Source organism: Caloenas nicobarica, chromosome 6 (assembly GCF_036013445.1).
Source record: "Caloenas nicobarica isolate bCalNic1 chromosome 6, bCalNic1.hap1, whole genome shotgun sequence".
NCBI lineage: Eukaryota > Metazoa > Chordata > Aves > Columbiformes > Columbidae > Caloenas > Caloenas nicobarica.
Genome location: NC_088250.1, coordinates 17,368,883 through 17,381,831, shown reverse-complemented (window position 1 = coordinate 17,381,831; position 12,949 = coordinate 17,368,883). Strand labels below are relative to the sequence as shown.

At 33.6% G+C, this 12,949-nt stretch overlaps 1 protein-coding gene across 18 annotated transcripts in view; it reads right to left on the bottom strand.

Moving 5' to 3' along the window:
• The window catches only part of CCDC141 (coiled-coil domain containing 141), an 83,178-nt gene that overhangs the window by 68,456 nt on the left and 1,773 nt on the right, over positions 1–12,949 (bottom strand). For all 18 annotated transcript variants that reach the window (XR_010606365.1, XR_010606367.1, XR_010606366.1 and 15 more), the window contains exon 2: positions 12,823–12,945. Coding sequence is in view for 15 of the 18 variants with exons in the window: in XM_065637222.1 (XP_065493294.1) it covers positions 12,823–12,945 (123 nt within the window). In the remaining 3 variants the exon portion in view is untranslated. The remainder of the gene's footprint in view (positions 1–12,822; positions 12,946–12,949) is intronic.

The window sequence follows — 12,949 nt, the reverse complement described above, 5'->3', positions numbered from 1 at the left end:
TTGATGGACATAGAACGTTTCCTTTGAAGGTTTCTAAAGGTATTCATCTAAAGTCTGGCAGGCAATTTTAGTGCAAGTGCTGGGTAACTGTGCTTCATACTGCTGCTGCTACACTGCTAGCTATGTCTGAGTTGGTTGATTTACAGTGAGTTCACAGATGTCCACACAAAGTGTAAGCATAAGACAACCTGCAGTCAAAACTCAGAATATAACATACAAAACAGAAACAACACAGGTTTCCAATAATCCAATTACTACATCACCCATATGCAGCAAAGTGTCCAGAAGTTTTTCATTACCATACACAATACTGTTCGACTTCTTCAGACACCTTCCAATTGCTCCCTTACCTTATCAGTTCTGGTTGAATTGTTTCATAGTTCCACCTTCATTCACTTATATACAGAAGAAATCATTAAGTACTGAATCCAGTTAGAGTTTGGCATTGTCTTGAGCTTGCCAAACTGTTCATTGCTCATGACCACTTACATGTAAATATACAAGAATATCTACAGTTACTGGTATAGTTAAAGTAGTATAATTGTAGCATATACAGCTAGAATTATTAGTATACTTATTTGACCTAATCTTCTCTATTTAAGTGTAATTGGGTTTCCTTATTTATCCTTTCAGTGCAATTTGAATTTCAATTCATAAACTTCAATTTCTAAAATTCAATTTAGCTAAGAAAATATTAAAAATATATATAGTGCAGGAAATAGAGTTATACTGCAGTTCTTACCAAATTCATGCTCATTCCACCGCTGATGAGATGTTTTTCAGGCAGTATATATTATTCATAGAAGAGAAAAAACCCTGATTTCTTGGCTAAAAGGCCAAGGAACTCCCTTACTTTAACCTTTGTACAGCACATTTAAGAAATATTTAAACCCTGTCAAAGCAAATAAACCCGTGGGGAAAAAATAAACAATGCATTTTTAAGGTATATTTCTGTTACTCTATAATTTTATGCAATCGTTATAGGCTTTGGTTTCCTTTCTGCTATATGAAAAACCTGTCTTTCAGTAAAACTGCTAATGTTCAATTCACTCATACTTTTATGCAGAGTTTAACTTAAATGGCTTTTTAAAAATACCTAGCAGTTTCTCCAAAACCAATAAAATTTTCCTGTAAAATAAAAAAGGTGTGCAGTGAGTGGCATTTTACCCTTCCTGGCCAACGAAATCACATTGATCATATCTGCTTTTCTTGATACAGCAAAACTTTACACTAGATCTGACTTTTCATAGTTTCAAAAAAGTACCAGGTACTGGGTGAAAGGGCAGAATAAATCACTGCCTTCTTGCATTGGCAACTCAGAAATGGTGCTAAAACAACAAGGGCAGAGTCATTTGGGCAGCTCATGCAAGGTTGCTCCTGGGCATCTCTTTTATAGACATAAACTACTTGTAGCAGATCCTGCACGAATAATGATATTTCTAACAAATGCTTAGAGGCATTTAGTAGGAGGATAGTCAGTGAATCTTTCAAAATAAACAACCACTATGGGGTGCTGTATCTTCAAGTACATTCAATTCAACATTGTTTATGCTAGCTAATTAATATTTGACAAGTCCAAACCATAAACATTGAAATTTAGGGTACAATGAAATCAATGCTGCTTTAGCTCTTTTGGTCTCCCTTCTGACTTCCAAAGAGGCTAGAGCAGGCTACATCTTGAAGCACTGAACCAGCTTGTAATCTGCTTAATTTTTTAAAGTTTATTAATTTTATAGAAAGTTTTACTGAAAATTTCCTAACATTGGTTCAAGGAAGGGCAAAGTTCAATTTTGAGTTACACTACAAGCAGTACTTAAAAAAGAGAAAGAAAAAAAAAGAAAAAAGAAAAAGCACCAGCCCCCAAAAAACCCAAAAAAACCATCAGTAGGTGGATGGAATTTATGCTGCCATTTGAAACACTATTTTAAAGGAAAGAAGACTGAAAATAACTTTTAACTGTGTCTGGGCTTTAGAAGACCCATGCTGGTAGACCCTGCTGAGGAAATTCAGAAGATTCTCACACGTCCTGGGAAGGTGACGTCCTACAGACCTCTCCCATCACACTACTGAAGACCTAGGATCTGAATTTACTTCAGCAGCAATAGCTGTGACTCTACACTGAATTTGGTCCTCAGTGTTTTTTCACACTCAAGTAATAGCAATTAATCACTTTCACACCTATGATGGATGTTTGAATCATCATCAGGAAAAAAAACAAACACACACCCCAGAAACATACAGAGAAGCTTGTTCATGAAACAAGTAAAGGTAAACTTTGTAAAACACTTATCTTTTTGAGTATCTGTACATCTACCACTAAAATACCACATCTTTAAGATAAGATACTGACAGTGTCTTTATAATAAAATTAATACAACAGAGAAGAAATGAACTGACAGCCTCTATCCATAAGTTAAGAGAAACGTCATTTCTTATGTGGCACAAAACACTGTATTTTCTTCCAGAGAATTTTATGTGCAATAACAAATATTTCATCTTCTTTTGCCCATGAACAGCATGGGCATGAAAGGGCAGAGAATGGGTTGAGAGAGGAGTTGTCAAACACTATCAATATCACTAAAAAATAAATGCTACTTCTAAAGCAGCCATTTGAATACTACTGGATAAAAAGCTGATGAAGTAAAGCACTACAAGAAGCCATTATTATGTTTGTTTCTTACTGAGGCATAAAATGGTTGCATGAACAACTCTATAAAAGTAGCAGCATTCACCAATTATCCAGCATGAGATTTTCTTAACATTCTGGACCAGCTCTGTAACCAACATAATGTAAAAGGAATTAAATGAGTATCTGATACTGATAGTCTTTTTACTAATTCAACATCTTTTTATTAATGTATGACAAGAAATAATGGTCATGACTGACATGTTAAAAAAAAGGTTAAATATTTTCAGAATTTCATACACAGATTCTTTGTCACTAGTAGATTAATTTTCTTCAAATTATCACACCACTTTCACAGCTGCCCTGAATAGACTGTGGCATCTGAAGTAGTTCCATTTAGAAATTCTTGGCAAAGTCCGACTTTTTAAAGAGCTGACTATTTTATATTTTGAAATAAAACTAGACATGCATTTATCCCAACATTACATCAGCTTCAGCATATTAAAAAGACATTTCAAATGTTAAATTTTTCCTGACTACTCAGGATGGACACTGTAATATCGGTGTAGGGCCCAGAAGTAGATTGCTTTCTTTTAGAAGCCTTTTTTTCTGCACAGGTTGTTAATTAACATTTGTACCTGACCAGTAAACTATATTTTCCAGTAATTGATTAGCTGTTGGCACATAATCCCTAAGGCACAGAGAAAACTGCAATAGCTTTCAAAAACTATCAGACAAGCTTCATGCAATTTTTTCATTCAATTACTGTGTGATGAATTCAAACGCAACCAAAGAAAATTTCAAAGTTAGAGCATACTAGACTGCCATATTTAGTGAAATGCAAAACCAGTGTGCATTAAGCTACAAAAAATAATTAGAAAATTGTGCATTTGTAATAACCTTTTAGTTTTTATAACTGATTCATGGAAAAAATACATACTTAATATTAATTTTTTCTTTAATGTCTATTGAAAATGTAAAATGTTTCACACATTTAAAACAGATGAATATTTTTTGGGAAAAAAAAAAAGCTCCTGTAATACTAAAAAAACCTAATATAGTATTCAAAACAGTTGCCATTTTGTCTGTTACCCCAGCAACAGAACAGTTTTACCTTAAGAAGACAGACTAGTTAAAAAAAAAAAAAAATTACAGGAAACTTAACTACGTTGAGGAAGAGTTCAAAGTTCAAATACCTAAGCTGGTCTTCAGAGTGATATTAAGGTTTTATTGCCATGAGTTTCAAATTGTGCTTTCCACAACTGTCGAAGACATTAGTTACTGTGAACTTTTCAAATATTTATCCTCAGCTATTTTACTTCCTATATATTGCATATGGGAATAGTTTAATTTTAAATGAAGCAGACAGATATTATTGGTTTTATACTTTTCATCTTTGAAATATGAACCTTTTATCAATACAGAATCATAGAATAATTTAGGTTGGAAGGGATTCTGCAAGTCACCTGTCCAACCGCTCACTCAAGTTACTCCAGAACTTATCCCATGAAGTTTTATCCCACAGTCTTTTAACCAAAACTTATGTTCAGTTAAAAGAGCATTGAAAGAGAGGGGAAAATTGTCTTTTGCCTTTCCCGATTGCTATACACTGAGCATCCCTCCCTTTCCAGAGGAAAACAAAATTTGCCTTCTAGAGTACACATGTAAGTCGACTCTTATGGTGTACTCAGAAAACTTCTGGAGCACAAAGCAGAGAAGACACGTAGCAACCAGAGAGCCTGAAGCAGTCAGAGACTGGCAAACTCTGGAGGAAACGAAGGACTAGATACAGGTAGAGCTTAAACTTCTAGAGGCGATAGCATACAGTATGTTGCAAGCCAAAACACCATATGGAGCTGCTAACGTCTCAGCTAAACTAAAGGAAAAGACAAGATTTATGAGGACAGGGTTTAGAGAAAGGTAGACTTAAAAATGCAATAAAGTTACATTAGAAGACAGCTCTGTAGAACCCTCCTGGTGGTTCTGACGTGTTTACTTGAAGGAAAAATTCAAAAGTCACGGTATTTTAGCATTAGTTCATGGAATCCTAATGCAAATTGCAATGCTTAAAATTATCATTCTCTTTCTTTGTAAGATTCCATTGCTTGTGAATTTCCCAAAGCAGAATGAAGCTTCATGTAACAGGATCTGTGCCACACTGGATTTTCTGGAAAGTTTCAACTAAAACATAAAAATGGATCATTTCCATAGCTAACAGGGAGGAAGAATACATTACTACAAAGTAAAAGTTTTGCTGAGGAGCTCTAGCAGACACAATCTGCAGCAAGGGGTTTCAGAGGTTGAAAGACCCTGTGAACTGAGGGAGCACAAAATTAAAATTGTCCCTTCTTCAATTCTGAGCACTTGTGTTTGCAGTCTTGGTAGCTTTTACTGCAGTAAGAACTGTAGCCATGATTAAGAAAATATATATTTTGGTATACTATTTACATACTAGTTTACGTACTACAGTACTAAGGAACACTGGAGCCACTGTATTTTTTTTGGTACAAAAGTTACTTTGGTACAGTTACTACAGTTTTATACTCTAGGCTTAGCTAAAGTTAGGAATGTAAATATAGCATACCACAGAATTATAATTAGCATATCACACAACTGAAACAAAGAGGATTAGATGAAAATATATACATTAAAAATAGGTAAAATTCTGCACTTTCATTCTTCATTTTCATGAGTGGCAGACATCTGCAAAACTTAATTCTACCAGTCTCATTACAAAAAGAAGGTATTCCTGTTTACATTTTAAAAAATTCAAATTATCTTTAAAATGAAAAATGCAAATATTTCAGGTACAGTCATAATTTCATGAGTAAAATAGAATTTCACACTTCCTGAACTTCTTTACTGACTTGTATCTCAAAAAAATGAAAACTGCACGTCAGTAAAGTTTGTATCTTTTGCGTTCTGAATCCAGTCATCATAAAATATGCTTTTCCCCCTGAAATACTATCCAATATTTCTCCTTAAACTGGCAGCAGCTCCTGAATCAACCTAATTCATAACTAAAATTTGTCAACATGAATAACAGAGATGTAAATTATTAGTTGTAGTACAATCAAGATTTCAGAAGTGAAAAACATCAAGAAAACAAAGATGCATGAATTTTCATCCTCTCTTAAGGTTATATAACACCTGGGTCATCAAATTCAGGCCCTGGGGTCTTAGAAAGAATAATTTCAGACAGTCCTTTCCACAAATATTTCTTACTGCTAATCAAAATCACCTAGGATTTTTACTCCTTTTATTGCCATTGAAAAATCTATTTTGAGACATTGCTCTGACAGTTAGAAACTTTTTCCAGCCTATTTCTTTTAATGATCTCCATGTGTTATATATATATCCCTATGCCAGCAGCGGCCTTCAACTTCAGCAGTTGCTCTCCTGTGGTGTTTACCCATGCAATATATTTATGAGAATCTCAGTCGTCCTGCTAATCCAAACAAAAAATTTTCTTAGTCCCCTCTAAGAATTTAGATTATACTATTCCCTTTGATATCCCTACTATGCACCTACCTTCAGCTTGATGTTGGCTTTTTTCAGCATGGTTGACCAGAAACCTAAATTTCCACTTATGCTTCCTAATTGTCTTCAGAATAGTTGCAAGTATCCATTCCTAGACTGTTTCCACAGCCATGGGGGTTAATAGCTGTGCCACAATCAAGAAGTAAACTTAAGGCTGCAACACAAATACTTGCTATTCACTTTTAACTGTACCACCTTATATATTGATTGTTAAACTTTATATTTCTGTTATTATACAACTGAAGTTCATTCACTTCCTCCTGACCATCTTCCTTTCATGACCATGTTCGGTGCAGGTTCACCATTTCATGATGAGGTTCATGATCCGATTGCTCCCAATGAGCAATATTCTCATCAGAACTGGATCATGGATTGCTCTGGAAAGAGACCACTTTGGAAAGCTCTCTGCCTTTTCCATCTATTTCTGTCTGCCACTGTTATGCCGTTGTTAGCATGGAGGGTGTTGGTCTCTTCTTCCACGTAGCAAGTGATAGGACAAGAGGAAATGGCCTCAAGTTGCACCAGGGGAGGTTTAGATTGGATATTAGGAAAAATTTATTCACAGAAAGGGTTGTCAGGCATTAGAACAGGCTGCCCAGGGAAGTGGTGGAGTCACCATCCCTGAAGGAGTTTAAAAGGTATACAGACGAGGTTCTTAGGGACATGATTTAGTGCTAAAGTTAGGTTATGGTTGGACTTGATGATCCTGAGGGTCTTTTCCAACCAAAATGACTCTATAATTCTATTTCCTGAAAAACAGATAGATCTTGTCAAATTGTTTGAGCAGACTCGCATGCGCAGATGGCAGGGTCACACATTTCTCCCATAATTATGGAATTATACCTAGTTTATCTTTAAACCCTGATCCTACTCAGTGGCTTCTCTCATTCTTCCATCCCTACCTTTCATTATTATTTTGCACTAAATTTCACTCTTTAGCTCACCTTTACACAGTACAAAGGTCCAGCTTCAGATTATTATAGTGAATATTTTAACTTGGAATTTTCACAGATGTAAACTTTCCTCCTCACTGAGATGCTGCTAAAGTTAATCTTTGTTTATATGTAGTTCTGAAATTAAACAACACAAACAGTTATTAACTTGAAGTTCAGAAAGTAGTCATAAAACAAATATGCGACAAATATTATTTTAGTGGGAATTTTGTTCATGAAAATATTGAAACTGGTGAATGAACTGAAATAAGATTGAAAAAATTTTTATTAAATCTGACTTTTCCCCTTCTTTTTTTACAAATCACTTCCAACACTCAGTTTTGCTTTGCGATGAAAATGCAGATGAACTTTCATGCTAATTGTACTGTTGACACTTCAATTATTAATTGTGAATAATTCAGAAGATATTAACAAATACTTTCTTTCATAACAAACTTACTGAAGAAATAAGCATTATGAAAATATTTCTACTTGAAATAACGGAAAGACTTATTTAGAAGATATGAAATGTAAAAAATGAGCATATTATCACTTTTTAAAGAACGTAATTTTCAAATTTGTTTTTCTTGGATATTAGCATATAAATTACTACTTTGCAATTTATGCTCTGTGAATTGAAGTAAATAATGTAATTAAGAGCAATCTTCAGGTTCATGAGCTAAATTAATAACAGTGTTGGTTTTAAGCTTAAGTTTATAGGCTAGATCTATTTCTGTTTTGTAGTGGTTCTGCCAGCGTCTCTATCACGATAAAAACCAGAACTTTGGAAGCAAACTAAGAATGCCGTGGTTTGTCCTAGTGGGGATTTTAACACTGTCATAGCCAAAAGTATGGCAGCACATGCACACAGTCTGGTTTTTGTTTTGCCTTTTTTTTTTTTTAAATGATCCAGAAAGCATTAGTATTGTGAGACTCAAACACTAAACCGGTATGTTGTCTCCAGCTAGGGCTTCTGTTGAAAACAACTGGATTGTGGAGAACAGAAAAAAGGCACAGAAATGTGTATGCACAACTCAATCAATATCATGGTACCTCCTGGAACATTCGTGTCTCAAGATTTTCTGGTTTTGATTCTTCTCAACTTTTTTTTTAAAAAAAAAAAAAAATGTAAAGAATGAGGTATCAAAACATACATATATTTACATTTCCTGAATGCATAAACCTGCTGAAGGTCATCTAAACAAGGATTAGGCAAATGTTGGGAAGGAGACTTTCATGACATCATGGAGGCTGATGTTTTCAACAAAACTGTTGCTGCTGATAGGGTCTAATTTAGCAAAACAGAAACAGAATGTACTTTTTTAGATTCAAGGCATATTAGTTGAGACTACCGAAGGGTCAAATCACAAAGGGTTATGTTTCCAACCTGAAAACATTTATGTCTAAGCTTGTTCAAAAGAAATATTTTACTTCAGTTCACAGAACCTGCAACAATGAATGCTGGCAGCATCTAGACCTGTCAAATGGATGAACCAATTATAAAAGAATATGTAATTCTCTAACACTTACAAACACCACATTTATGTCCAAAGGAAAACAAATCTAAGTTTGCATAGAACAAATGACAAGCATATACAAATTTTGCTGATCAATTAGACATCACTGAACAAAAATAAGAAACTGAACTATAGTTTACCTCTTAAATCATTGTTGCTAAACAAGTTCCTTAATCTTCTGGGCTACTAGTAGTCGGTATGACAATTCAACGAAAACAAATAGAATAATTTCTACTATAAAGGACGTCAATATTATACATATAAATGAAATTTCAAGAGCATTGAAAAGGAATTTTAACTTAATGTCATAAACATCATGTTCTTATTTAGTCTCAGTTTTACAATTTTCTGTTCAGAACTTATTATTTTAATTCTATTAAGAATAAAATAGTTTTTTCCTAATCCATAAACATTTGAAATTGAGACCTTTTCAAAAGTTGCATTCTGCTTTTTATTAAAATAGTAGGGTGTTCCCAATTCCCAAGTTCAATAGAACGAATTTAAATCAGTAATGAATATGGTAAAGTACAGTCTATCAAAGGAAAATATTTTGGATATGTTTTTTCCTAATGCCCTAAAGTACACACATCTGTTTTTATCACAATAATTCTGAACATCAAACACAGTAAAGAAACGTTCTAAATATTACTATTTTCTCATTCAACAGGTCTGTTCCTATTACCCTTTAAAGTACCATCTGCCTTACTGAGTGTCAAACTGGTTGTTTAGGGTTTTTTAATTCCTGTTAACATTGCTATGTCAAAAGCCATTCCCTGGAATAGTGAGCTGGATTACATTCCTTTTCCTCTAGCATCGAAAGTATTATAGACAGACCACTGGTCACTGTGACAAATATTGTCCTTATTTATACCTGTGAATCCTCAATGTGTGAAGTTGATGAAAGAATTTGGCCTGAATATTTTGATTCTAACTTACAATACATACACTGGGATGAGAATAATGAATCTAAAAAGCACAAGGATGATCAAAACCCAGAAAGAGTTTGTGAAATAATACGAGATAATATCAGCATCGTCAAGTAGTTCACAAATTATCTTCTAAAAGTCCATAGGTTCTTCCACACTGATTCCAGTGATGTATTTGTTATTAATCATCTAACTCTTCCCTGAAGCAGGACTAGTTTCACATTCAAATCATTGCAGGTTCAGGAAATTTGCCTGTCCTGCACAGATGCTTAACTTTGAATTGGATTGAACTAGTCAGAACAGTTAAGCATATGTGTGTATCCAGCATTGGTATCTGTCAGGAAATAGAAAAACAATTCAAAGGTGCCTCACTGCTGTACTTTAAATTCAGGTGACTGAAAACTTCCACGATATATAAAATTGTATCCATTTCCTGGGGATCCAAGTGGAAAAATTCCTAGTTATACTGTTTTCTACTTGTAAACAATTTCTGTCTCTAAAATTAAAAAACATAAGGATTCCATCCTCCATTCTTTTTAATGAAGCACAGTAGGAAAAAATCAGATTTTATTCCTCTTGCTATGATGTAACTTTCCAATCTTCTTTGAAAAGTTACAGACTGACAAAAACCAAATTAAGATAATATATGGCATTTAGCAACTTTTCCAATTCATACAAGTTTAATCATTGAAGCAATTCAGATCATCAATATAAAGTGTAATAAATACGCTATCTTAAATTAAAATATTTTGGAAAGGTATTAATAATTTATTTTATGGATGCCTTCATTTTCATAAATGTGCTGCTCTAACAAGATATTTCGGATTTGCTATATCCCGTATTAGCATTACTACAGTTGCATATAACTGTTTTAAAAAGATATGTAAACCTAAGATAAAATATCACAATGTTGCCACGTAACAGGAACAAGTTTTACTTGAGCACAAGACCTTAGCTTCATCTTTACCGTTTTTAGACTATTTATAATGCATTCCAAATGCCAAGATCTAATTAAAAGCAAAAATAAATATGTTATAAACTGCCATAGACTATCATTGGTAGAGTCAGTTGGAACAAGATAGTCAATGAAAATAATAACTTGTAGCTGATATGGAAGAATTAAAAAACTGCACTGGATAAGATCGCAGCTGGAAGAATGTTCATGTATTGATATAATTAATTATTGTTATCATTTACAAAATTATGTTGCTCACTAAGGGTAAAAGATCAAATAGAATTATGTATACTGGACACCATCAAAACAAGGGACATGTAACAACTGCAATTTTGTGTCATCTTTTCAACTCCTCTCCTGCCCACATTTCTAAATTCTTTTTACCCTCTTGTAAGTAACTATATCTTTATGTCCATGAATGTTAAAGACTGAAACATTACTACCTGTTTATCCATCTTCACATAATGGACACATAATTGATTAACAAATGCTAAGTGGAAAAAATAACTCTAATCAATACTTCAAAGACAGAGTCATTCTTGTAAAAACTTTTGAGGAGTGGATAGAGTAACTTAAGCCTGAATAATTACTGGCAAGTGTTAACAGCTTACTATACAACAAAAAGGGTCATGTCTGAAAAATGCATTCTCAGTACAAATTATAATAACATTGCAGTCCTGTATTATTGCAGCTCTTAAAATACTGAAGAAAAAAATAGTCATTTTGAACTTAATCCTTTTATACAATGTTCATTAATCAACGCTGAATTGTGCAAGGACTGCAAGTATAAAAGATGAAATAATGAGTATTTGTTCCTCACATATCTGGATGACAAGCATTCTTTGTTTATCTGTAATACATTTTCTGATCTGATATAATCTATTAATCTTTTGGGATCCAAATAAGTATCAGTCATCTGAGTTCAAGCAATCAGTCACAAGGCCTCACAAATAGGAGTGAAAAATTTTAGCATTTTCATCAATATGAATTCAAATCTTTGTGATTATTTTATTATTTTGTTATTTATTGTGAGCAGAAAACAAGATAAATGCTGCTAAATGAAAACCAAACTTAAGATTCCATGCATCTAGACTAATAGGAATAGAAAGTCAAACAGGTGAATGAACATCAGAACACATGAAATCCTTTTGGATTATTTTATTTTTCAGTATTTAAGTAATTTTTAAATGAAAATAAACATATCCTTTAATGAAAAGAAACATATTCTTTAATACAATGACTTCAAGCTGGAGTCTATGGAGAGGACTTTATTGTTTTGCTGCCCTTGTTCATGTCCTTACAAGTTTTCTGTAATTGGCTTGATGGCAAAATGTTACTTGAATCTTTGTTTTTCTTTTAAAGTATGAAATTATTATGTTTTCTTTTTACACTCTTTAAATTTATTTTTGAGTATTAGGGCACAAAACTCAGCTTCTCCCTGTTGTCAGTGTGTAATAATTCAGCTGATTCTGAATTGTTCAAACAGGATACAGCATCTTGTTCCAAGAATGCCTGAGTACAACAGTGATGGCAGTAAAGATGAGGCACTTGCATAAGTAAAAATAGCAGAACTACTCTCTCTGGTTGTGGGACATTTTTTTGTTTTGGGAAATTTATTTGTCTACAGACTCAAAGTCAATCTGTCCTATCAACACATGAAAACAAAGTTTCTTCTTAGGTGTCTTTAGACTCTTCTCAGTGTCAAACATCTGCATTTGAAATAGTTCCGCTTTTCCATGTAAGCATGTCACTCTGTCCAAATGTTGTTAGAATCTACTCTCGAGAATGCTAAAATTTTATTTTAGATCACTTACCTAAAATCTTCCTGTCTCAAGACAAGCAATATTTAATGTTATGATATCATCCTGACCGTAATTCACATCAATTAATATTCAATTAAAATGTGCCTGGAATATCTACTTCACACTTACAAAGAACTTGCTTGTGTTTACAACTGTTATGACCTAACCAGACTTTTCATAACATTGCAGAATTAAAAAAAAAAAAAAAAGTTGACATTCCTTTATATTGAGCAGTTACCAAGGACTATAGGAATTTTTCACTTGACGGTAATGTATAAAGTGGGAAAAACTGTGTCAGTTCATCTTTACTGCTGTTACCAGAAAATAGTAATTAACACTGAGCATATTTTTCCAGTGCAGAGGCCTAACTCTGATCTGTTACACTGACAAAGGTTGAACATATTTTTTTCTATGCGGAGTTTGACCTAACAACCACATTGCAACAGGAAGCCCAGACAGCCATGTCTGTGGTACCTAAACTATAATTACTAGGTGTATTTTTGTGTGGTTTTATCACATCTTACCTTAAGTTTAGCTAGGAGGAATTCATGATCTTGCAGTAGTTTTTTAGTCTCATCTTGATTGCTGCCAATTTCTAATAAATTTGGCGTTGATTCAGCCAGCTGAAGCTTCACCCATTTTCCACACTGT